Source organism: Pan troglodytes, chromosome 3 (assembly GCF_028858775.2).
Source record: "Pan troglodytes isolate AG18354 chromosome 3, NHGRI_mPanTro3-v2.0_pri, whole genome shotgun sequence".
NCBI lineage: Eukaryota > Metazoa > Chordata > Mammalia > Primates > Hominidae > Pan > Pan troglodytes.
This window is the reverse complement of record NC_072401.2, coordinates 26117191-26143320: the sequence shown is the minus strand read 5'-3', so window position 1 is coordinate 26143320 and position 26130 is coordinate 26117191. Positions and strand designations below refer to the sequence as shown.

At 47.5% G+C, this 26130-nt stretch overlaps 2 protein-coding genes across 3 annotated transcripts; both read right to left on the bottom strand.

Moving 5' to 3' along the window:
* Window positions 1-3158: 3158 nt before the first annotated feature.
* LOC107974216 (small ribosomal subunit protein uS14-like) lies at window positions 3159-3431 on the bottom strand. Its single transcript, XM_054682814.2, has one exon. It carries the CDS (start codon window positions 3373-3375, stop codon window positions 3205-3207), a length of 171 nt encoding a protein of 56 aa, XP_054538789.1. The 5' UTR covers window positions 3376-3431; the 3' UTR covers window positions 3159-3204.
* Window positions 3432-3476: 45 nt separating this feature from the next.
* Window positions 3477-26116, bottom strand: SLC34A2 (solute carrier family 34 member 2). 2 transcript variants are annotated; one of them, XM_526805.8, is made up of 13 exons: window positions 26038-26116; window positions 19340-19454; window positions 19110-19247; window positions 17640-17768; window positions 16024-16167; window positions 14309-14420; window positions 12454-12649; window positions 11463-11558; window positions 10575-10695; window positions 8981-9148; window positions 7822-7938; window positions 7605-7729; window positions 3477-6094 (listed from the first exon to the last, which is right to left on the bottom strand). In XM_526805.8, the coding sequence occupies exons 2-13, from the start codon at window positions 19449-19451 to the stop codon at window positions 5480-5482; spliced, it is 2073 nt and encodes a 690-aa protein (XP_526805.2). In that variant the 5' UTR covers window positions 19452-19454; window positions 26038-26116; the 3' UTR covers window positions 3477-5479. The 2 variants fall into 2 exon arrangements, with proteins under 2 accessions (XP_526805.2, XP_009445722.2); XM_009447447.4 differs by having other exon boundaries at window positions 19110-19244.
* Window positions 26117-26130: the final 14 nt, after the last annotated feature.

Genomic DNA, 26130 nt, shown 5'->3' with positions numbered 1-26130 from the left:
TGTAGAAAGAAGTAGACATGGGAGACTTTTCATTTTGTTCTGTAGTAAGAAAAATTCTTCTGCCTTGGGATCCTGTTGATCTGTGACCTTACCCCCAACCCTGTGCTCTCTGAAACATGTGCTGTGTCCACTCAGGGTTAAATGGATTAAGGGCGGTGCAAGATGTGCTTTGTTAAACAGATGCTTGAAGGCAGCATGCTCGTTAAGAGTCATCACCACTCCCTAATCTCAAGTACCCAGGGACACAAACACTGCGGAAGGCCGCAGGGTCCTCTGCCTAGGAAAACCAGAGACCTTTGTTCACTTGTTTATCTGCTGACCTTCCCTCCACTATTGTCCCATGACCCTGCCAAATCCCCCTCTGTGAGAAACACCCAAGAATGATCAATAAAAAAAAAAAAATTAAAAAAAAAAAGAATTTAGGATTATCCCTTCAGTTGATTTATGAAAGTGTTAAATAAAATTCTGAGTACTGAGATCTAAAAAAAAAAAAAAGAAAGAAAAAGCCACTGTAATCATGTGATAACTGCAGAACAAAATACCAGAAGAAAGCACTGAAAAGAGCTGGAAAGGATTGCCCCCGGGGAGCCAGACAGGAGTATTGGGCAGAGGCGGGCAGAGCAAAGGGTAATGTTGTTTGTTGTACACGCTCTAGACATTTGATTTTCTTTTTTTCTGAGACGGAGTCTCGCTTTGTTGCCCTGGCTGGAGTGCAGTGGCACGATCTCAGCTCACTGCAACCTCCACCTCCCAGGTTCAAGCGATTCTCCTGCCTCAGCCTCCCAGGGAGCTGGGATTACAGGCACCCACCACTCCTGGCTAGTTTTTTTGTATTTTTAATAGAGATGGGGTTTCACCATGTTGGCCAGGCTGGTCTCAAACTCCTGACCTCAACTGATCTGCCTGCCTCGGACTCCCAGAGTGCTGAGATTACAGGCATGAGCCACTGCGCCCGGCCAGACGTATGTGATCTTCAACCTAGACAAATAATAATGTAAAAAACCCTTTTAAGGCTGGGCGCAGTAGCTCACAGCTTTGGGAGGCCAAGGCAGGTGGATCACTTGAGGTCAGGAGTTCGAGACCAGCCTGGCCAACATGGTGAAACCCCGTCTCTACTAAAAATACAAAAATTAGCCAGCCATGGTGGTGGGCACCTGCAGTCCCAGCTACTTGGGAGGCTGAGGCAGGAGAATCACTTGAACCCAGGAGATGGAGGTTGCAGTGAGCCGAGATCATGCCACTGCACTCCAGCCTGGGTGATAGAGCAAGACTCTGACTCAAAAACAAAAACAAAACCCTTTTAAAATAACACTCACCACTGCCGTTGGTTGGGACTCGGAAGTGAGTTTACAGAGCAACGATTTGTTTTGGAAATGCTGAGTGGTCCTTGACTCCTGTCCCGTGGCTGCAGAGCCCAGTCCGGGGACTGCTCCCAGGCCACATGACATTTATTCAGCTCATCCTAATAATCCCAGGCCAGTCCTGGCCTCGGTTTCTTGGGTTGATAGCAGCCTTCTTGACTTGGCATGTCACTTTGGAAATACTCAGAGGAAGAAAAATGCAAACAAGCGTGGGAAGTGTGTCTTGTACATCTGCCATGCATGTTCATCCCCTATATTTTGAGGCAGAGCCATATGCCAAGCACTTACAGTAAACCCACCCTGGCTAAATATTTACATATATTGCTTCATTTTCATAATCACAGGAAGCCAAGTGTTACTGTCCCATATTCCAGATGAGGAAGTTGCTATTGAGACAGTAAATGACAGAGCTACGAGTGGAACCCAGCAACCTGAGTGATTCCAAGCCCAAATTCACTGTGCTCTGCAATACGGATTCAGCCCTCAGCACAGCTGGCCTACAAAGAGGTGTGACCAGCTTAGTCCTACAAATGTTTCTTAAAGTCAACTCTTCCTTAACAAGTTATCTATCTATTTATTTATTTATTTATTTAAGAGTTTAGGTCTTTTTGTCCAGGCTAGAGTGCAGTGGCACAATCTTGGCTCACTGCAACCTCCGCCTCCCGGGTTCAAGTGTTTCTCCTGCCTCAGCCTCTTTAGTAGCTGGGATTACAGGCGCCCACCACCATGCCCGGCTAATTTTTTGTATTTTTAGTAGAGACGGGGTTTCACTGTGTTAGCCAGGATGGTCTCGATCTCCTGACCTTCCAATCCACCCGCCTCAGCCTCCCTCCCAAAGTGCTGGGATTACAGGCATGAGCCACCGCACCCAACCAACATGTTATTATTTTGACTAGCACAGTGGTTGGCAGAACGCACAGCACTGAAAGGACATACTTTCCATTCAAACCAGAACTTTCTTTGAATGCAGCAAGAAGGTAATGGCACTCCAAGGAAACAAGCAAGGAACAACTAAAAAACCCTACCCTGTCTTTTCTCACTTAGGCTGAAAAATGCTCATATGGAAAGGGTGGCCCATTGCTCTTTTTCCTTTCAGTTCTTCCTTAAACTCATCAGGAAGGCAGAGAGCATTGGCAGAATGTGCACAAAAAGTGAAGTCAGGCTAGGCGGGGTGGCTCACGCCTGTAATCCCAGTACTTTGGGAGGCCGAGGCAGGTGGATCACTTGAGGTCAGGAGTTCCAGACCAGCCTGGCCAACATGGTGAAACCCCGTCTCTACTAAAAATACAAAAATTATCTGGGTGTGGTGGCATGCGTCTGTAATCCCAGCTACTTGGGAGGCTGAGGCAGGAGAATCGCTTGAATCCTGGAGGCAGAGGTTGCAGTGAGCAGAAATCACACCACTGCACTCTAGCCTAGGCGACAGAGCGAAACAATGTCTCAAAAAAAAAAAAGTAGTGAAATCAAAACAATTGAGTTAGTTTTGTGCAATGCTTTCACTGTTCTTGTAGGAATAAAATACACATGTGAGCTACACATAAGAGCTACGTCATGTCAACGATTCCACAGACAAGTTAATAGGTCTTATGTTTGTGTTTGAAATTGGCATTGCACAATATAAAATGACACTTTTCTCCAGGTTTTTGAACAAGAGGCTACACAAATTATGCAGCTGGAGGGTCAGATGGTAAGTGGTGGGTAGGGACATTCAGTGAAGGAAGAGACCTCACATTTTTTTTTGTTCGTTTTGTTTTGTTTTTTCAAATGTTTATTTTATGTACAAAGAACTATCATGGTTTTTCATTGAGTAGATGACTTGGATAATCCTTTGAAGGAAGATCATTTAGTCCAACTTAATGAAACCGATATCCTTCGCGTACTGATGGAAACATTGGCGGCACTTATTGAGGCCATATTTCCGGATCCGACCGTGCCGGTTTGAATAGACACGACAAGAGCGAGAACCCTGGCCGAATTTTTGTGGGTGGCTCCAGTACAGCTGCTGGTGACCCATCTTGCTCCTAGCAGTGCAACGAGGTAAAAGGAGACCTCACATTTTTATAAAATAGATCCAGGGAGGTCCCTATTTCCCTGTAATTAAAAACAACACACTCCTTTTGGGTTTGATGATTTTATTTCTCCCCTCCCATAACCAGTAAAAAAAAAAAAAAAAAAAAAATTACAATCAGGCCTGGTGGTGGCTCACGCCTGTGATCTCAGCACTTTGGGAGGCTGAGGTGGGCGGATTGCTTGATCTCAGGAGTTTGAGACCAGCCTGAGCAACACAGCGAGACCTGGTCTCAAAATTATTATACAATCAATGCAAGTACAAAGATTCAATTTTTAAAAATCACCAGAGTACAAAGACGGCCACAGCCCCTGCCCGGGTTTAACTTACATATATACAGAGTGGGCGGGGCAGGCATGGCCACAGAGGTGGTATTACAAAATATACAAAGTGGTTTCTTTCTTTACATTTCATAGAAGAACCCTGCCTCATTTCCAAATGAGAGCACTAGAAGCACAAATCATGCAGACCATTTACTATATAACTTATGAAAAATGCTGTACAGGGGTGTGACTATAAATATAGAGTATTTGGCTCTGTTTGGGAATTGATATCTACAAGGGGGAGGGTCAGGGGAGGACTGTCTGATATCCTGACTTGCTGGGATGGTGGAGAAGCTGGGATGGGGGAGGCCCCAATCTTGCTGCACGGCTACACCCACTCCTCCTTTCCTAGATAAGGCTGGAGCTCACTGGCCAGGAAGAATTGGGATGGCTGAGGGTGGGGCGGGGGCAGTGGTGTAATTAGGCAGGAGGCTGTGGAAGGCACAGAGAAGGCATCTAGGATGAGAAGGAGCACAACCCTTTGACCCATGCACACACGTGTGCTCAACTGTACTCAATGATCCCAGTTCACTGGGCAGTCCAGTTGGGTACAGCTTTCCCCAAAAATCTGGAGCTTTGCAGGCATGGAGAGAGGACAGCTAATCAAAGCCCATCTATGGGAAAATGGAAAAATGTTTGGAAAGAGATTCTAGTGGGTGGGTGCATGGAAAGAAGGAAGTTAACCCAGGAAGTCATCTTGCACAGAAAGTAAGGAGGCAGAGAGGGGTGGAGAGCTATTCCAGGCGCAGATATTCCCTGGGATTCAAGGTGGCAGCATGCAGGCTATGAGCCTGGATAACTTGCACGTCTTATTTCAAAAGATCCAACAGGGAGGGTTTTTGTTATCTGACCAAGAGAGGAGCATTAGACTTTAGCCACAATGCTTTTTAATTGGGCTTCTTAGTTTGCTAAATTAAGAATCTGGGGCCCTTTTGGCAGAATGCTATGCTACCCATTCCTCACTTTCTTCTCCTCCATCTGCCCCACTCTCTGTCTCTTAGGAAGACAAGAGCAGCAGGTGAGCACATGTATCCAGCCTGAACTCTAGTTCAGGCGTGGCTCCCATCCCCGAAGCATGAGGACAAGGAAACTGCAAGTGAACTGCCTGGACTAGCACACCTGTCCACGTGAGGAAGCCCTGATGGGGAATGTGGGGAGCACTAGGAAGTGGGATAGACCCACACCTTGTGGTCTGCAGTTTCCAAACAATGACACTATGTTCCCTGCCCCAGGCTGATCTGGGGCAAGGAGGCCATGGAGCTGCTGCTCTTGGTTGCCAGACTTTGGTTTAAAAAAAGGGAGAGGCCTGAGCTTGATAGTCATAGAGAGTACACTTCCTCATCTTGGAGAGCCTCTCATACCTTCCTTCCCTGGGCCTTTTCTTTCTGAAGATGGTTTTTGAGTCTGAAAATAGGTTCTACTGACCAACCCAGCTAGGTGCAGGATTAGACATCCGTCCAGCCAGGTGCATTCTCTAATTCTCTTTAGGTACCATCCTGTGCCTTCCTGGAGTAAAAGACTACTGAGTGGCCAGGGGTTGGAATAAAAGTGCCCTGCAGGCCTACCCACCAAGCCAAAGGGAATCGAGTTAGGTAGGACTGCATCAACTTCATTCGCTAATGGGGAGCAAATCTCCTCGAGGTGGTGAAAGGGTGCAGAAGTGGGAGGGAGGAGAGCATGCAAAACTCAAGGACCATCCCCCCATCCCTGACAATCTGGGGCGCCCCCTACAAGGCCGTGCATTCGGTCTTTGAGTCCGAGGCAGGGACCTCACCCTGAGCCTCTCTGCTAATGGTTATGTTATCAAAGGTCTCAGGAGCCTTGACAGGGACATCCTGCCCCTCCTGCGCCTCCTCCAAGTCCTCGCAGCACTTGCTGCAGCGGCAGCACTTGGGGCAGCCACACAGCAAGCAGCACGCGCGGCAGCACACGCGGCAGCAGCAGCAGCAGCGCATCTGGAAGCAGCCGGTGAACTTGGAGACGACGGCATCCCAGGGCTTCAGCGAGCGCATCCACAGCGGCAGGAAGTTCCAGTTCTGGAGTTTCTTCGGCAGGACGCGTGGGCAGCGAGACTGCAGGAGTCGGAGGCACAGTACCAGGATGATGACGAAGACGACGGGAACCCCGACACCAACCAGCACCCGCCAGCCGGCCAGCGAGAGGCCGAACACCGTCAGCGGGATCAGGAAGAAGAAGATGATCAGGTAGAAGACGGCGAACCAGCGATATTTGGCAGAGATGTTGCCCAGCCCCTTGGCCATGCGGATGGGCAGGCGAGTGAACGGGATCGGGTACCACAGCAAGATGCCGGAGATGTTGAAGAAAAAGTGGCACAGGGCGATCTGCAACACAAGAGGTTGGACAGGTGAGGGGCCTGTTGCCCAATGCGGGCGGCAGTAGGGAGGAGGAGGGGGAGGTAAGCTAGCAGGCATCACAGGCAGCACAGTCTCAGGCCTTCCAGGCCTTCTTTGTCCTTATGGCTCAGCCCAGAGGGTACCTGGATTCCATGAGGACCTACTATGTGTCTGGGAGGGCCAGGAGCACTCAACTGTGCATTATCTCAATTCTCAAAAAACACTCTACAGAGTGGCAACCATTATTTCTTGACATGAGAAAATGGAGGCTCCTCAAGTCCCACAGGTGGGAGATGGAAGAGGTGGAAATTCACATCCTGGGAGCCTGGCTCCAGAGGCCAGGTGCTTGGTCACTTTCCCAAGGTGCCAATTTCCATGCCCAGGCTGTGGACCAGCACTGTCCAATACACTAGCCACATGTCCACACTGAGATGTGCTTTAAGTATGAAATACACACTAGATTTCAAAGACTCTCAATTTTTGACAGACTGATGACATATTAAAGTGATAATGGTTTAGATCAAATACATTATTGAAGAATGAATCAGCCTGTTTCTACTTTTAAAAATCTATCTACTAAAAAATTTTAGGATGACATATGTGGTTAATTTATATTAGATGCCTGAATTTCTATTTCTGTTGCACAGATGGCTTTGCCTCATCAGATCTTTATAATAATCCTAATGAGATAGGGGTTATGTCCTCCATCTTTCAGATGAGGGAATTGACGCTCAGGTTAGATCACTTGCCAAAGGTCACTTGGTATGTAAATGGTGAGATAAGAATTCAAATCCCAGGCTGGGTGCAGTGGCTCACGCCTGTAATCCCAGCACTTTGGGAGGCCAAGGCAAGCGCATCATGAGGTCCAGAGTTCAAGACCAGCCTGGCCAACATAGGGAAACCCCGTCTCTACTAAAAATACAAAAAATCAGCCAGGTGTGGTGGCAGGTGCCTGTAATCCCAGCTGCTCGGGAGGCTGAGGCAGGAAAATCACTTGAACCTGGGAGGTGGAGGTTGCAGTGAGTGGAGATTGCATCACTGCACTCCAGCCTGGGCTACAGTGCGAGACTCTGTCTCAAAAAAAATAACATAAAAATAAATAAATAAATTAAAATCCCAAAGGTCTTGCACAAAGTAACATAGATGGTCCACACCAAGGAGTTCTCCTAATTGTAAAGTTCCCCATAGGAGGCAGTGAGGAGATAGCAGGTGGTGTCTGTGCTTCCTAAGTACCTTTTCCACATCTATATCAAGGGGCCACCCCACTTTTGCTGAAACAACCACCAGTTATGAGGGTCTTATTGCTTCTCTCAGAACTGATAGTTTTGATTGTTCTCATATCAAGGTCCTGAAAACTTTACCCATGGCTTCCCCTCCACATATTAGTTCCATATTTTGGATAGTACAGAGAAAAGCCTGGCTCTTGTTAGAGACCAGTTTGCAAGACCATGGGCGGTCCCACTCCCAGGGCCCCTGTCCCCATGCCCCAAGTCCTGACCTGGAGTGAACTCCTCAATGCATTGCCAGGGCTGGCTAAGGCGGCCAGGATGGCGGTGGTGGTGGTGCCGATGTTGGAGCCCAGCGTGAGTGGATAAGCCCTCTCAATGGTTATCACACCGATTCCTGGGGGAAACACAAAACACAAACACATCAGCCCCATGGGATGACAGGAAATGGCAGTGGTGGCCAGAGGGAGAAGCCAGGGAGTAACTCACCAATCAGGGGGGTCAAGGCCGACGTGAACACAGAGCTGCTCTGTACGATGAAGGTCATGCCTGCCCCAACGAGGATGGCCAGGTAGCCAGTCAACCATGCAAAGGGAAAGGGGAAATCTGGAAGACAGAAGGAAGAGATGTCACGGCCTCTCCAGGGAAGGTATGGGCTGGTGTCCTGGGGTAGGGGCTGGGCTTAGGGGTGAGGTTGTACATCATCCCATATATGGTCTCAGATTACAGAGTAGAGTTTTAGAATCCAGTTTCATTCCCCATTGTCTTTTGCTCTGCATATTCAGATGGAAAAACCAAGGATGCAGGTAAGTGTTATGAAAACAAAAACACAGATTCCCTGGAGGTCAGGTTAGAAAGAGTGAACCCGCCCAAGTAACCACTCTCCTTCCAGAAAGTGCTGAGAGCATGCTTCCTCGCCTGCCCTGGTCTCCTGTCAGCACCCACATTTGACCTTCAACCTTCATTTCTGCCTTAAAGAGCATCAAGAAACTGTAGCAGCTTGGAACATGCCTGCCAACTGAGTCCTCCACCCAACTAGCACCGGATCAGGCCCTGCATTTCCCAGAAGCACCCAGAGTTGCTCTGTTCCCCAAGACAACCTGGGGTGGGGGGCGAATTTTCTTGGCTATATTTCACTGAGCTTTCATGAAGTGATGATGTCATTGGCTTAGCGAGCTCTCATTGGCCAGGACACCCTACTTGGTAGGAAATCCTCTTAGCCAGCAGTCTCATTGGCCACCTCTAGATGCTGATGTATTTATGCATCACATTTCCTTCACAAGAGTGAAGGGAGGTGGGGTCGAGGGCGGACACCTGGGGTCCTTTTTCTAAGGGGTCTTGACAGAGCCAGTAAAGCTCTGAGCATACAGGAAACCCGCTAAGAAGGAAGGCCTGACTCACAGCTCTCTAGATATGAACTGCTTCTCAGGACCTTGCCAACATGCAATGGAAACTTGGGCCTGCTCCCTAGACCCCACCCAGGATGCCAAGAACATTTCCAGGTGAATGACATCCTCACTTCTGCTGCTGATCCAATCTGAGAGAGAAACTCCATGCAGAGGCCATTGCTAGATGGGAATCTAAAGGACCCCCACACCCCATGCAGTGACCATCCCTCAAGGCCTACAAGTGAGGGCAGTGTACCTACCAGTGTTGATGGTCTTCTTGATGACAGTGGCGACCTGCCCCTTGAGCACAGAGCCCAGGATCTTGACAATCATGATCAGGCAACCACAGAGGACCAGCAGGGAGAGTATGAGCAAGATGGTGCCCACAGCAAGATCCGGGAGGTGGAAATTCACAAAGATATGCTGGCCTAAAAAGACCACAAAGAATCTTGTCAGGAGGGCATGGAGCCACCACGGCTACAGATTGTTATTTATTCCCCCAGATCCTGTCTTTCCTACAAACAGATTCCTGGTTGTTAGTTTAACAGATGGCAGCCCCAAATCAAGACAGCCCTTCTCAGCCTCCTTCGCAGCAAGGGGCACCACTGAGACTATGTCATAATCAGTGGGATCGCATGAGGCTGGAAGATGAAGTGATAGCTTTAAAAATCACACAACTATTCAGGGGCAGACTCAGCCCAGTTTTGTCTCTAAAGACCATGCTGTCGATGGTCTAATTTTTTTTTTTTACTAATGATAAGTATGCTTTGAGGGATTCGATGGGCAAGTCAAAGTAAGCGGCATTGCTAATTATAAAGCCCCTTCTGCATCCCCCAGATAATCCCAGCAAAACATGGTTATATGAATGAATGTATAGTGCCTAGAATGTGGGAGGTGGTAAGTTAACTTGATTCTTTGGGGTAATCATACCTAGAGTATTAAGGTATAGTGCTCAGAATTAATGTGGTGGGAGGGTGAGAAGACAGAAGCAGAGATATACAAAAGTATATGTAAGGAGTAATTAGAATAACGAAGGATGGCTGGGTTGGAAAAAACATTACAGCTTCTTAATAATCAGAGCATCATGCAAGCTCACTGCCTATTCAAGAGCTACAGCCCCAGTGCCCTGAAATGGGGCCTGCTGTACAGTAGGGACTAACTGAGTGAATACATCTGTTCTATGTGGGTCCCACATCTTCCTTCAAATCGGGTTGTCGTCTCCCTAAAGTTATTTATTTTGAGACAGACTATCTCCCTATTGCCCAGGCTGAAGTGTAGTGGTGCAATCTTGGCTCACTGCAACTTCTGCCTCCTGGGGTTCAAACGATTCTCGTGCCTCAGTCTCCCAAGTAGCTGGAATTATAGGCTTGAGCCACCATGCCTAATTTTTTTGTATTATTTTTAGTAGAAACAGGGTTTCACCATGTTGGCCAGGCTGGTCTCGAACTCCTGGCCTCAAGTGACCAGCCCATCTCGGCCTCCCCAAAGTGCTGGGATTATAGCCATGAGACACCATGCCTGGCCCCTAGAGTTATTGACTAAAGGAGTCTGAACAAAGCATGTAGAGGGAGCCCTCTAGAATCTGTTGAGCTTTTCTGAGGTGGTATGGAGCTGGCAAAGGAAATGGACTTCAAGTTCCAGTTCTGCCCTTGCTGTGGGACCTCAGGCCTGTCACCTCAGTTCCTAAGCCATAGTTTCCTCTGCTGTGAAAGCATGTTGCTTACTGCTTGATGTAGGACAGGTGCTTGGTGACTCCTACTGTCCTTTCCTTCACTTACTGGGACTTCACACGGATAAATAGGTCACCCCCAGACAACACCTGTCATAGTGGCCAATCCACTGAGCTCCACTCACATTTGGCAATGTTCTCCTTGTAGGTCACATTCTTCATGGTCCAGTTTTGGATGCCATCCGTCCAACAGAGGGAAGGGGAGGTGCAGTTAGCAGTCGAGGGAACAGTGACATTCATCTGGGTCTGGATGACAAACATGACAAATGCCCACAACACTGGCTTTTAGTGGGGAATGGGAGGCAATGGCGGGGGTGGGAATGAACAGGCGCAGACACCACCCATGGTGCATGCAGTGTGGCCCCAACAGAACAGTTCTTTTCTCTTGAAGACTTATTTCTCACCTTTATTAGAAATCTTAGAATAACTGAGGACAACTGAAATCAGCCTTCATCATTTAAAAACATCTACTTTGTTTATTCTAGTCTCCAGTCTTTAGCACCCCACAAAAAAAATACATGTACACCCCAGAAGCAAGGGCAAGCCACAACCCAGGTGCAAAGCAGCCTGGGTAGGTTCCTGACAGAGGGCATGAATGCTCTGGGCCCGAGCAGGGGGAATACTCTGGAAAAGTCTGGAAAGTAAGAGAGAGGACACTTGCTGCCAACACCCGTAGGGCGTGCTGGACTACTTCCACAAGTCTCTCCAAAAATGAGAACAGAGCGGCAGGCAGAGCTAAGCCTTCTCCAAGAGGCATGGAAATAACAAACCAGAAATAATGTATCCCTGGGATGGGGCAAAAGGGAGTCTGTCTGTCCTACTGTTTACCTGCATTCGGCATTCATTCAAGGACTTGTTTTCTAAAGGCATTCACTGGTCACTTTTGATTTTTCAGGGACTCCCAATATTTATTTCCCCTGACTTTCTATTTACCTTCCTTGAAGGCAAGATTTAGCTTCATGTTCAGATGCAAAGGTTCACTCCCCGCCCCGGGAATATTCTTGGAAACGTACCTTGTTGGTAAAAGTTTTGCACCAAATCTTGACAAGACTCTTGTTTTTCGCTTTTTCATCGTTCATTGCAATTTGGCTGATAACTTTTTTATCCAGCTGTGGAAACAGTAGACAGGAAACCATCAGCATATCCTCAGAACCGATTTAGGACACAAACCCAGGGGGTTGAAGTGAGAGGGGCTCTAAGGAGATAAATGTGACTGTGAGCCCCCAGAGAGGCAAAGTGGGACTCACTCTATCTGCAGAGGCACTGATATCTAGGGAGCAGACAGTAGATATTTTCTGGATGACTGAATGGCCAAGAAAACCAGTAAGAGTGAAAACACAAGGTCCTAGCAAGGACCCAGGGAGAAGGGGCTGAGATGACTCTAGGCAGGAAAGGGTAGATCATACTTTATCAAGTCCACTGGTGTTGAGGACAGCAGTGGGAACAAAGTGGTCTCAAGTGTCCAGTCTTAAGAAGCACCTCCACCCCAATAAAGGTGGCATGTTATGGAAGTCAAAGTAACCATCAAGGTCAGTCACTCTATCAGGTGGCCCAAAAGTTCTGCCTCCCTTGGCCTTTTCCAGAGGCAGCTACAGAGTAGTGTTTATTCATCTATTTATTTTTTAAAAACAGTCTCACTTTGTCACCCAGGCTGGAGTGCAATGGCACAATTCTCAGCTCACTGCAGCCTTGACCTCCCGGGGTTCAAGCGATCCTCCTTTCTCAGCCCCCACATAGCTGGGACTACAGGTGCACGCCACCATGCCCAGCTAACGTTTTGCATTTTAGTATAGACAGGGTTATGCCATGTTGGCCAGGCTGGTCTCAGATTCCTGACCTCAAGCAATCCACCTGCCTCGGCCTCCCAAAGTGCTGGGAAAACAAGGGTGAGCCACCATGCCAGGCCCAGAATAGTGTTGTAGACACTCTATATCTGTCAGCTTAGGTAGGGGATGTTGTGGGTAGGAAGTTAGTCTCCTTCTCTCTCTGAAGGAGCTAAGTTACCTGGACAATGAGCTTTGTGAAGGGCTTAGTGATGACTTTCAGAAGATCTGGGGCATCTTCTCCATTCTTGAAGTGAAAGCTGTCTACTATAAGCTGGGTTATGATCTCGAGGTAATGGGTGGCCACCTCCACGGGCAAGAGCACCAACACGGACAGCCAGTTGAAGAAGTCATGGACAGTGGCTCCTGCAAAAGCTCTATGGGAGGGGAACCCCGACAGCCAGATTAGTCACTAAGCAAGTGGGCACCATGTGAGGTGGGTCATTACCTGTATCATCTGCCACCCTCTGCTAGGTGTCACCTATGGAAGTGTGCACATGTACACAATCTCATTTTTGTTCTCTCATATCAATCCCCAAAGTGGCTGTTATCTATATTCCCATTGGCCAGATGAAGAAGCTGCGGGCCAGCAAGCATGTTACGGCTGGAATAATTAGCTCAGCAATCACTGCTTCGAAGAATTGCATCAAGGGCACTTTTGTATCATGTATATTGAAGGCTACCTTCTTTTGGAAAGGTGGGGACCAGCATGAAGGCAACCAAAGCCCTCTATGCTGGAGTTTTCAATTGTTCCAAATACATAGAAATCATAAATCCCCAAAGTGATGGGCACCACAAATACCCTGATTTGATCACTACACATTCTATGAATGTAACAAAATATCACGTTTCCCAGAAAGGTGTAAAAATATTTTGTATCAATAAAAAATTTTAACTTAAAAAGACCTCTATGCAAGTGAATTCTTAAACTTTTTTTAAGTTCTTGAAAGTGATGAAACATGAATAGTTTCCATGGGAAACAAGGCTAAAACATTTTGCATCCATCTGAGGAGGTTCGAAGATTCCTCCTCGATTCCATCTTATCTCCAGATTTAAAAAACTCTGTTCTGGATTTTTATGTCTTCAATGAAACAGCTTACCTTTTAAAAAAAACTGAAAAAAAAAAAATAAACTAGCTAGAAGAGGCTAAGAAACACTTAATTTTCACATTAACCTTTTTGAAAGAAAAGAGTTTCCAGCATTCTACCTGCTCTAGTTTCAGAGTTTCTGCATACGCAGAAACTAGGTTTTGTTTTTTATTAACTTGTAAGTGAAGAACAAAGAAAAGGTGGCATGGGTTGAGCTGACCGAAAGTGGAAGTTTAAATAAGTTATAATTATGACCAAACAAAACAGTATTTATTTATTAATTTTTTTTTTTTTTTTTGAGATGGAGTCTCACTCTGTCACCCAGGCTGGAGTGCAGTGGCGCGATCTCGACTCACTGCAACCTCTGCCTCCCGGGTTCAAGCAATTCTCCTGCCTCAGCCTCCAGAGTAGCTGGGATTACAGACGCTCGCAACCATGGCCGGCTAATTTTTGTATTTTTAGAAGAGATGGGGTTTCACCATGTTGGCCAGGCTCCTGACCTCAGGCGATCCACCCGCCTGGGCCTCCCAGAGTGCTGGGATTACAGGCATGAGCCACCACGCCCAGTCCCAATAAATCCTACTCTTCCAACTGGCCTTGCTTCAATTCCGCCACCCAGCGGCTAAGTTTCTAGCTAGAGTTTGCATTTATTTAGTGAACTCAATGTGCTGGGTGCTCTGAACACTCACCTGCTGGGTTGTATATTTAATCCTACAACAACTCAGTAGTGATAGATAGTATTATCCCTGCTCTGCCGATCAGGGAGCTGAGTCTAATCAGCTGGTGAGTATGTGATCCAACCCTAGCCATACCTCCCTGTGGTTACTTCTAGGAACTCCAGGAATGAACCTGATAAGCATGTCATCTTTGGCTGGTTAAAAGCAGTTACAACAGCGTGGCCAAGAACAATAGAGCTGATGTCGCAAAGGCTGGTTTTGAGCTTCTTACCTTCTGAACTCACTCCGATCTCCCACCTGCATGAGCGCAACAATAGTGTTGGTGATTGACGTTCCAATGTTGGCCCCCATGATAATGGGGATGGCAGCCCGAACAGTGAGCACTAGAGGATGGAAAAGTACCATTAGCAAGCTTAGAAAGGCAGCCTGGAGGCAGGCTAAAGTCACCTATGCTGGCATCCTCTAAAGAAGTAGTTTTTATCCTCTATGCAAGTGAATTCTTAAACTTTTTTTTTTGCACCTCACTCTGCACCTCACTATGAATCTGAAGAAAGTGCCTTTCTAGCTTCCTCCTTCCTCCCTATTGCAGATCCAAGGCTAGCCTGAAGGAGACCAGGAGGCACCCACTGATTAAGGACTTAGGTGGATGAGTGCCAGGGCTTGCATGTACAGTTGAGTCAGTTGTGCATGGCACACAGGCTCGCCTTTAAGGAAGCATCGGTTTTTTTCTTTTCTTTTTTCTTTTTTTTTTGAGATGGATCTCGCTCTGTCTCCCAGGCTGGAGAGCAGTGGCTCGATCTCAGCTCATTGCAATCTCTACCTCCCAGGTTAAAGTGATTCTCTTGCCTCAGCCTCCTGAGTAGCTGAGACTGGAGGCATGCACCACCACATCCAGCTAATTTTTGTATTTTTAGTAGAGACGGGGTTTCACCATGTTGGTCAGGCTGGTCTCAGATTCCCAACCTCAGGTGAGCCTCCCACCTCAGCCTCCCAGAGTGCTGGGATTATAGGCGTGAGCCACTAGGCCCAGCCAGGAAGCATCATTTCTGTGCTGGATATCAGACATTTAATTCTAGGCAGTGTAACGTTTTCAAACAAAATCAGCATATTGCTGCACCTTTTTTGATATAAACAAGTAAAATATTTTGAAAGTGTAATACCTTTTTCTAACTGCACGAGAAACATTCTAGTTAATTTTGGCTAAGATGCTGGCTTGGGAAGAAAAATAGTTCTGGTCAGGGGCTGTGGCTCAGGCCTGTAATCCCAGCATTTTGGGAGGATCACTTGAGCCCAGAAGTTTGATACCAGCCTGGGCAACACAGTGAGACCCAAGTCTCTATTTAAAAAGAAAATAGAAAAAAAAATAATAATAATCAGTTCAAACTGGTCCCCCTCAGAGGGTCTGTCCAACCTAGCTGCAGCAATTATCAGGCAGATACAAGTTTAGTGTGCCATCTCCCCATGCTCGGTTGTCCCAGAGCAATTTGTGATGTGATTAAGTTGTCTTTCTTCTTAGCACTGAGAGTGGCCTGTCCCAGAGAACTAACTTTCTGCAGTGAAGGAAATGTTCTATGTCTCCACTTCTCAATAGGGTAGCTGCCAGCTACATGTGGCTCTTTAACACTTGAAATGTAACTAGTACAACTGAGGAACTGAATGTTATATTTTAATTTTAAATCAATTAAGTTCAACAAAATTAAATTGCCACATGTGGCTAGTGGCTACAGGTCTGGAAAGTACAGTACTAGAGAATTCAGAGCTGAGAACTCCAGCAGCAGGGTCTATTTCCAGATCCTGACATCGAAATGGAAACAGGAAGTTGCCTTGGATCAAGAGGGGAACACATTGTAGCTGGAGCAAGATACCAAGACAATGGTGACAAGGCCTGGACATATTCAGAGTGAATTCCTCCCCCCCTCCTTCCCACCCCCAGATAGACAGGAGAGTGTCTGGAATGCAGGTGGGCTCATGGGTGCCCCAACTCACATGAAGAGGACACCATGCTGACAACGATGGATGTTGAGGTGCTGGAGCTCTGCACCAAGACGGTCACCAGCACCCCGATCACCAGCCCCAACAAAGGGTTGGACATAATAGAGCTGTTGCTGAAGAACTGTCCTGCCATTTTTCCTGGGAAAAACAAACAAACAAAAACAATCACAACGTGATCAAGGGGGATTAGGTGGGCACTGAGTAAACAGAAGTCTCCATCCAAGGCCAGCTGGCTATGGGTTGGAGAGTCCAGCCTCCATCCCTGCAGGTACCCAAGGAATCTTGCTTCCCCATGCCTCTTCCCAGTGCTGCCCCGATAAGGCAGGAAATCCACTAGCTGCCCACAGGTGCCTCCTGTCTCTCTCTCTGCCCTGGTTCCCGACCCACTGTGAGCCCCTGGTTACTTTTGTTCCTTCACCCTGCATCCTCCCACTCTTCAAACACTCCTCAGTCAGCAAGCCCTTCTGTGCTCAGGAACCCAGCCTCAACTCCATACTGGGACCAGTGGGTTCCAATGAGCCTCCTGGATGTCTCTGGGGTGTATACCCAATTCAGATTTATCCTCCAAGAGTAGATCTCTCTATCCACCCTTAGCCCTAGCACCAGCCTGTAATTGAATGCTGGGAGAGTTATTCTCAAGAGTGTACCTGAGACCATCAATGCATTCCCAAGTCTATTGTATAAAGAAGATGGAAGCCCAGAGGATGCAGGTGATTTGTCTGAGATAACCAGATAGCAAAGCCCCTAGCCGATGCTCCCATGGACCAGGGAGCCCAGAAGCAATGTTCAGGAGGCCAGGCATGGTGGCTCACACCTGTAATCCCAGCACTTCGGGAGGCCGAGGACGGGCGGAACAACTGAGGACAGTAGTTGCAAGAAAGGCACCAAGGGTTGCAGAAATCCATGGTCCTTTGTGTCACCCAGATCTGAGACTGAATCTTACTCTGCTAATCACAGGCTGTGAGTCTCAGGGCTGGTTCATGATCTCTCCGTAAATGGGAGGGCTCTGGGAAAGAATGTTTGATAGAGGGCCCCCGAAAATGCCTGCACCCAGTAGACGGAGTGCTGCCTGTTTGTTTCTGACATCACCATTGAGGTACAAAGGGAACCAAGTACATGGTGACTTCACTTCTGGGTTCCCACACTGCATGGGCACACGCAGCCCTAAGGGCTGTGAAGATAAGTACAATGGATGCAGATTCCTCCAGCCCAGAGAAGGGGCCCTGTCCTTCCGCCAGCATTTGAAAGGGCTTTCTTTCTCATTCCAGAATTCTCTGGTGGGGAGGATATAGGAATTCCTCAGCTAAGTCTGTATGTCAGACAACTTCCTGCCTGGGGTTTGTGGACAAACTCAACTGGCGGATAGCTTGGAATAGTCTAGCCCCAGCTCCTGGCCTAAGCCACCTGGGCCAAGTCATAGCCCTTTGTATAGGCCTCAGTTTTCTCTTCTATAACGGAAAGCATACACTTCATAAATGATCTGAGGTCGGTTCCAGTCCTAAAACACTCCAGGAGGCTGCAGCTGGAGAGGGCTTGCTGAGTTTTACTCTCGGAACCACATTTCAAGATAATGCCCCTCACCCCCAGACCTCTCAGCCTTTCATTCTTACCTCCAACCAGCTGGAAGGCGCTACTAAGAATATCCAGGGAGCACACGAAAAAGTAGAGAAATCCGAGAAGTAAAATCAATCTCCCAATCCCTTGGAAGAAACAGAGAATCTTCCCTTTGGTGTCTCTCTCTGCAGGGGGGTGGGGAGAGACAGAGAAAGGCATGAAACTTTTAGTGTTGGAAACACTGAGAAGTTTGGCAATGAGCTCAGAGCTCCCCCCACCTCCCCTCCCTTCCCAGCCTGGCAGCCGTAAGTTCTTATGTCTAGCCAGGCTTACAGATGGGAAGCAGCCATCGCTGCAGCTTTCAAAGCAGTTACCGCTGTGGTCCATTTAGCTGAAACCCCTGGTAAAGTGCCTCTAAAGGATTTGCATTTGGGAGGAGGGGTTCAATGTGGTCTGCGACAGAAAAACCAGGCTCCATGCTCAGCTGAGCCACAGTGTCACTGAGTGAGGCAGTTGACAGCACTAGCCACCTGCTAAGTGCAGGGTCGGAGATAATGGCTGTCACGTTCCAAACAGCACAGAGTATTTTCTAGAATGCAGCTGCACAGCAGCAATCAGCCTCAATTTATGGAGGGCTTGGGGCATCATACATCCTGGGATGCTACATCCTTAACTGCTGTTTACTCCACTGGCTTTTAAAATGGTTCTCATCTTCCCCCTCCCAGCTCTTTCCTTCCTACCTCTCCTCCCCACCCCACACCCCAATCTCCTTTTTCCTCCTTGCTGTCTAGTTCACAGACAGACCTTCTGCCCTACATACATTTGGAAATGAAACAGTGATTGCTTGCATCCAGCTGTCTGGCTGCATATTTTCTTTTACTAGAAATATGCCCACATTTGGGTGAGGGGACCCCTCTGAAAGCTCTCTGAGAAGAGGGGCCTTTTCTGTTCATCACTGTATCCACAGCATCTCCAAAGCAGTACCTGGAACCTCATCACCCACAGCGAATTATAAGGAGCCAGACAATGTCCATCTTTGCTATAACCACAGTGCCTGGCACATTTGTTGAATGAATGACCCCCAATTACTCCAACATGCTTTGACTCAACCTCAAAGATGGGAGGGTGGCCGGGTGCTGTGGCTCATGCCTGTAATCTCAGCACTTTAGAAGGTCGAGGAGGGTGGATCACGAGGTCAGGAGTTCGAGACCAGCCTGGCCAACATGGTGAAACCCCATCTCTATTAAAAATACAAAAATTAGCTACTCAGGAGGCTGAGGCAGGATAACTGCTTGAACCCACAGGGCGGAGCTTGCAGTGAGCCAATATTGCACCACTGCACTCCAGCCTGGGCGACAGAGCAAGACTCCGTCTAAAAAAAAAAAAGATGAGAGGGTGACATCCCTAGCCAGGACACTTGCTTCAAGGGAATCAGAACAATGAAAAGGGGGAGGGACAGGAGGATGATGACACCGTGAACCACAGGAAGCTTCCCTCCTGAATGTCTCAGCTGGCCTCACTTTTACCTGACCACTTGATCCCCGAGTCCTGAAGAGTGGGTAGGTTCCAGGGGTCATCCACCTCAGTGGGCTCGTCTATCAGTGTAGCCGTGGAGTAGGTCGGCAGAAGTTCAATCTTGGTTACAGATGCCTCAGTGTTATCTGCTGAAACAAGCAAAAGGGGTCATGAGGAATCAGACCTGAGTCTCCTGGGGTCCTCACAAAGGCCGATCTGCAGACAAACGAGCGACACTTACTTTTGTTGGTCTCTTTGCTTTTATCAGGGGCAGTGGGCTGCTGACCTGCGGCCCCTTCGAGGTACTTATCGGGGTTGGGCTGGGCATCTCCCAATTCAGGCCAGGGAGCCATGGTCTGTGGATAAGAAAACAGCTTAAAGCAGCAGTCATGGAAAGGAGGCACACCAAGATGCTATAAGAGGAAGAACCATTGGTTGCAAAGCATCAACTGGGTGGGGGTTTTGGCCGGAGGCGGCAGTAAAAGGAAGGGAAAGATTTCACACTTATGCCCCCTAAGTATGGCATATTAAGCACCATATTTCCTCTGTGGTTCCCCTTCAAACACTCACCCAGTCGCTAAAGCAAACTACCTCGTACAGTGTTGAGTTAGCTGCATGTACCACCTTTAATCTCGTAAACTTGTTTTTGTCTTGACTCTCTCCTTCAGTCAAAAGCAGGGTGCAATGGGCACCGTGGCTCACGCCTGTAATCCCAGCACTTTGGGAGGCCAAGACAGGTGGATCACCTGAGGTCAAGAGTTTGAGACCAGCCTTGACAACATGGTGAAACCCCATCTCTACTAAAAATACAAAAATTAGCCGGCGTGGTGGCACACGCCTATAGTCCCAGCTACTCGGGAGGCTGAGACAGGAGAATCGCTTGAACCTGGGAGGCAGAGGTTGCAGTGAGCTGAGATTGTGCCATTGCACTCCAGCCTGGGTGACAAAAGTGAAACTCCTTCTCAAAAAAAAAGAAAAAGGCAGGGTGCAAGCCCATTCATCTTTGTTGTCTCATAGCATGCCAAATCCTCACAACCCTTCAATGGAACCCCATCTACTTCTTATATCAAGACAAGTGCACTGCAAATCTATGCAAAACCTTATCCAGTGGAATTTAACAGATTTATACAACTTAGTGTGTATGTGAATATATATGCAGGGGCCAGGCGAGGTGGCTCAGGCCTGTAACTCCAACACCTTAAGAGGCCAAGGTGGGTGGGTCACCTGAGGTCAGAAGTTCGAGACCAGCCTGGGCAATGTGTCAAAACCCTGTCTCTACTAAAAATACAAAAATTAGCAGGGGATGGTGGTGGGTGCCTGTAATCCCAGCTACTTAGGAGGCTGAGGCATGAGAATTGCTTGAACCTGGGAGGCGGAGGCTGTAGTGAACTGAGATCATGCCACTGTACTCCAGCCTGGGGGATACAGAGCAAAACTCTGTCTCAAAATATGTAAGTATATATGCAGGTGTTCATATGCCTTCTGCGTGTTTTACCTACCACCCAGGCCTTCTGTGAAAAGCGTGATGGACCTGGTTTTAAAATCCAGCAGTGCCACCTATTAATGAGTGTGTATTTAGGCAAGTCCCTTTATGCCTCTGAGCATAAAGTGTCAGTTTCTCCATCTATAAAATGGAACAGTTCTTGCAGGGTTATGAGACTAATAGTGAAATTAAAAGTCTAGAAAGTGACTGGCATTGAGGAGCATCAATAAATAGCAGCAATTATTACTATGTCATGCTGTCTGGATTAGTCATCCTTTGTTAGAACCACATTCTTTTCAGCCTTCAGAAAAGACCTTCTTACAATCTATTTTCTTCACAAGGCCTTTCTCAGTTACATGGTACTTGACACACCTCACATTCCAGTCCTTGCAGTCCTTGTTCTTTGACATTAGACAATTAGTCCTTGTCCATTAGACAAAGCAGTCCAAAGGACTGGAAAAAGGCAATTCACAGAAAAGGAACAAATGGCTAAAATGCCTATTAAAAAAGAAGCAATCCAGGCCGGGCACAGTGGCTCACGCCTGTAAACCCAACACTTTGGGAGGCTGAGGCAGGTGGATCATCTGAGGTCAGGAGTTAGAGACCAGCCTGGACCCCCGTCTCTACTAAAAATACAAAATTAGCCAGGCGTGGTGGCGTGCACCCGTAATTCCAGCTACTCGGGAGGCTGAGGCAGGAGAATCACTTGAATCTGGGAGGTGGAGGTTGCAGTGAGCTGAGATCACATCATTGCACCCCAGCCTGGGCAAAAAGAGTGAAACTCCATCTCAAAAAAACAGAAGCAATCCCATATATTCAAACTAAAACAGTGACAACTATCAAAGTAGCAAAAAGAATTTAAGTTCATTATGCTATGCTGGAGAAGATGTTATGAGTTGAACACTGCTAGAAGCTCTGGAAAAGTTAGCAAACTGTCCAAAGTGCCTTATGTTCATCACACGTCTGTGACCCAGTCATTTCACTTCTGGGAATTAGGAAGCTAGGAATATTTCCTCTCAGAAATTCAGAAATACCTAACTTACTCTGATCACCTCTTCCAAGAGGGCTTCTTAGAGCCTGAGCCCACCTGACTCCTTTCTTCTTCAACCTATTTCCTGCTTACCAGACTGCAAACCCTACCAAAAAGTGGACTTTGTCTTGTCCATCACTTCAACTTTAAGGTCTTGAGCCCTGCCGGGCATATTTGTGATAGAATGAATGTGATGTAGACCAAAAAGATATTTGCTGCTCTATCATTTACAGTGTGAAAAAATGAAAAAAGAGAAATTACTCCTTCTAACTATGGTATGTCCATGCATTGTAAGAGCATGCCATTAAAGAGGTTATACTGAATCAGTAAAACCATAGGAAAATGCTTTAGATAAACTTCACATCTAAAGCACTTCTTTTTCCCATTCACAGCATCATCTCAACAAGGCAGACAAGATCCAGAAATGTTCTCTGGGGTTAAAGGGAGTGGTGAGACTGTGGGTGATTTTTTAAATTTTAGAAGAAAATTATTTTAAAAGATGCAACTCAACCTCTAAGCTCACAAAGGTAAGATGGCTCAGTGATACCTGGAGAGAGGCGAATCACAGTGAGGGAGGGCTGGCTCTGCAGAGGCCTGCCCCTCACTATATGCAACCCTGAGCCACTCTGAGCTTCAGCTTCATCATTGTAAAAATGGGGACAATACCATCTCACTTACTGAGCTGTTATGAGGACTAATTGGTTAATAAGTGTAGGTGAGGCTAGAGCATGGTGCCTGGCAGAGTAAACACTCGGAACTCTTGTTTATTGTTCATGACACAATGTGGAAATGCACTGTGTCATGAACAATAAACAAGAGTGTTTATTACGTGGAAATGCACTGTCATGAACAGTAAATGGCCTCATTTCCACTGTGTGTACCCTTGACTATAAGCTCTTCATCTCCAATGCTCAGCATGGTAGTGGATCTCAGTTAATATTTGAATAAATGAATACAAAGCCTGTGAGAGAAAGATGCTAATGTTTGTTTTGTGGCAGAGGAGTGTCCTATACGGTTTGTGACCTCATTAAATCTACCAAGGAAGGAGTTTTTCTTCTCAGTGTACAGACAAAGAAACTGAGGCACAGAGAAACAAAGAAGCTTGCCTCCAACTACCTGGAGCTGGTGTCAGGATATGAACCCAAGACTGCTGGCTCCAAAGCCAGAAGCTTTTCCACAGATCTCACAGCCAGGGGCAAAGGGAGGAGGAATTCTCCAGCCCTCAAAGCACCAGGGCACCCAGGGGCCTTAGGTCTAGGCACATTGAGGGCTCTGAGTGTTTTCGGATAGCTGGCTAGATTGGCATGTCTGCAGGTCACTCCCACATGATCATTCAGATGCTGGAAATGCCCGCCCAAGAATGTTGCAATGGATGAGCAGGAGGGGAGGGTGGTGGGGGTGGGGTGGGCGGGTGGGGGTGGGTATTAAATGGTGCAGGCAGAGAATGTACCCTGGAGCTCTGAGCCCCTCTAAGCCTTTCTCCTACCCCCATAGCCCTGGCGCAACCACTGCCTTGTTCTCTCCCAGCCTTCCCAAGGCCTCACTCCAGCACATTCTTGCCACCTGCCAGAAGCAGCAGAGGAAGGGAGAAGTCATCATTTGGAAGCTTTTTACTAAAGCCCAGGGAGGGGCTCCCCCGCTGCCACACTGGCCTCTATAACCGAGTTGCCTGTGTGCCTCACCCTCTTGGCTCCACTTCCTGCACCACATGGGCACCCACTGCCAGAAAGAGCTCTTGTTCTTTCTCGAAGACCCGGGAGAGGAACTTTCTTGACTTGGCTCAGACTTGGGAAGCAGGGGAATGTAGGGTACCTGGCAGTCACCCAACCCCTACATTCGCATTGTTTGGGCTTCTCCAACCAAGACCTGTTCCTGGGCCCCTTGTGCCCAGAGCAGCAGTCAAGGCCATCTGAAGAAATGGGGAGAGGAGGAAGCCCAGGGCAGTGGTCCTGTGAGGAACCAGAACATGGACACACAGTCTCCCATCAGAATGGCAGCCTTCACAAGCACAGGGACTAGAGTATGGCCATTGTATCCCCAGCACATAGGACAGTGCTGGGCACATGGTAGCCAAGTAGTGTTTATTAAAGACTTTGTGCCTGGCACTTGGAAATTGGTGCACAAATTTACGCACAGCATTTCATGTATCTATGTAAACTTAGAGTCTCCTTTAAAATGAACAGTATCCTCATTCTATAGAGGGAAAAACTGAGCCACAGAGAGGTTAATGGCTTCAAATCACATAGGCACCACAACACTGCAGAGATAATTTCAACCTCATGCAGGCCAGTGTTCTCAGGATGCCCAGGAAAACTTTCTTGTACTTTGAAAGAATGACTCTGTGCTTCAAAAATTCCCAAGAGGGTGACGTCTCCTTTTCCTCTGCTTCCCTTACAGCCATCACAAGGAAAAATAATCACCCCTATAGGCTAAGGGTGGTGGCTCACACCTATAATCCCAGCACTTTGGGAGGCCAAAGTGGGAGAGTCCCTTGAGCCTGTGAGTTTGAGACCAGCTTAGACAACATAGTGAGACCCTGTCCCGACATTACTGCTAATAATAATCTCTTCAAGGACACAGTGGTGGTAGTCATGAGAGGAGTCAAGGAAGCAATTGGCCTGGGCCTCACATTGATAGATAACTTGAGTTTACATTTTTGATGTGGCACACTAATAAACTTTAAACTTGGGCCATATCACCAAACCACACCCTCACCATGCACTATCAATTTGTATTTATGATATCTTAAAATAAATCCTGTAAATAACTTGTAACTATATCAGTTATGCTGCATTGTATTGGGGGGGGGGGTTAAAGCAGTTAAATTTGTAAATATAAACATCTTAAAAATACCGCAATCTTTTTATAGCCCTCTTTTTGTACCTTTGCATTTTTAAAATTCACTGAGATGAATAAATTCCCTGGGATGTCCTGATTGCTCCCTGCGGTCCCCAGAATGGAAGTGGGGGTGTGGGTGAGGATGGAGGAGTGGAAGATGCCTGAAACTGGTTACTAAAGCCCAGTTTATTCCAAAGCACTCTGATTCTGTGAGGCTGTTTTCCTCATCGCATTGAATTCGGGCTATTTTTTTGTCCCCTTTGTGTCTAACAGCAACAATCAGAAGCCCATCCTCATACCACAGGGGACTTGCTTCAGTGAGACAGTTGAGCAATTTGGGGAAAGTTTTGGATGGGGCAATTTGTTTAGCATCCAAACCTTTTACAAAGCATGCCCTTCTTATCACCCATTCCCCAAATTACAAAAGCAGAGAAGATCATGATCAGCGGGCATGGGACAAAAGAGGCAATCTTTTTTATTTTTGTTTTTCTTTAACAATCTGAAACAACGGCCACTCCTACAAGCACAGTTTTCCAAGAATACCCAACCCAGGACAAGTTAAAGAACTGCCAGCACACAAGGGAAGAAGGAAAAAGGAAAGAACAAGGCCCAGAGCGATCAGGGCCAACACAGAAACCCCCAGGGGCACCTAAACAGGAAGAGGGGACTCGAGTGATGAAATCCACAAGCTGCTTCCATGAAATCAACATGTTTGAAAAAGGGACCTCCTCAAAGAAAACGAGATTCCAACTCTCTTCAGCGCAGTGCGAGCCGCCGGTGGCAGGCACCGTTCCAGGGAACCTGAACTAACTCCATGCCATGCAGCCCCCCACTTTCTGGCCTGAGGATGCAGTCCCCGAACCCAACCACTCCTGTGCACATCTCCTTGTAAGTTATCTCCCCAGCCTGCTCACCCATTTGTGGCTTGGAAAACAGAAATTGCGGGCTTTGCTCCCCAAGACAGCTGAAGGACGGACCCTTCGCTGATGGCCACGGGCCCTAATAGAAACAAACTAAGACTGTCTCCTAGGCACCTTAAATAACTGCAAACAAGCACTGTAACACGTGGAAGTCACACTTGGGTGGGGGGCAGTGTCACATCACCAGGCAGCCACCACAAACCTAGAATTTTCATGGTCCTGAGATGTCGCATTCCCCTTCTTATAAAGAATGGAAGACGGCAGCCCAGGGGCTCACAGGGACTAGCGTTGTCACATGGCTAGTTGGTGACCCAGCCATAAAGAGCCTAGCCATCCTGATTCCTAGGTGGAGACTTCTATCCCCTGGGCCTTTCCTCTTCCAAACCACGACTCTCAAAACAGTGATCATTTTAGAATCCACAAGTGTGGCTGATTAATAACACTGTCAATCGTAAGAGTGTAGCAGCAAAAGCTGTAATAAAAGCAATAACCGTAACATTAAGAAGAAAACAACTTGAACATTGTGGAGAGCTTTGTGTTTTTCACTTCTGCGGCCCAAAGCCAGCCAAGTTCCTTGAAGTCAGCACCGAGAGGTATTTACAAGAATTAAGTGAATCAAAGTCCTTGAAAGAGCGAGGAAGCGCCCCTGCCCCAGCGGCGGTACTCACCAGCGCTCCCTCCGCAGGTGCTGGGCTGGAGGCGGCGGCCAGGTGGAGCGCAGCGCCCCGGGTATATATGGCGAAGGTGTTGCGCAAAGAGGC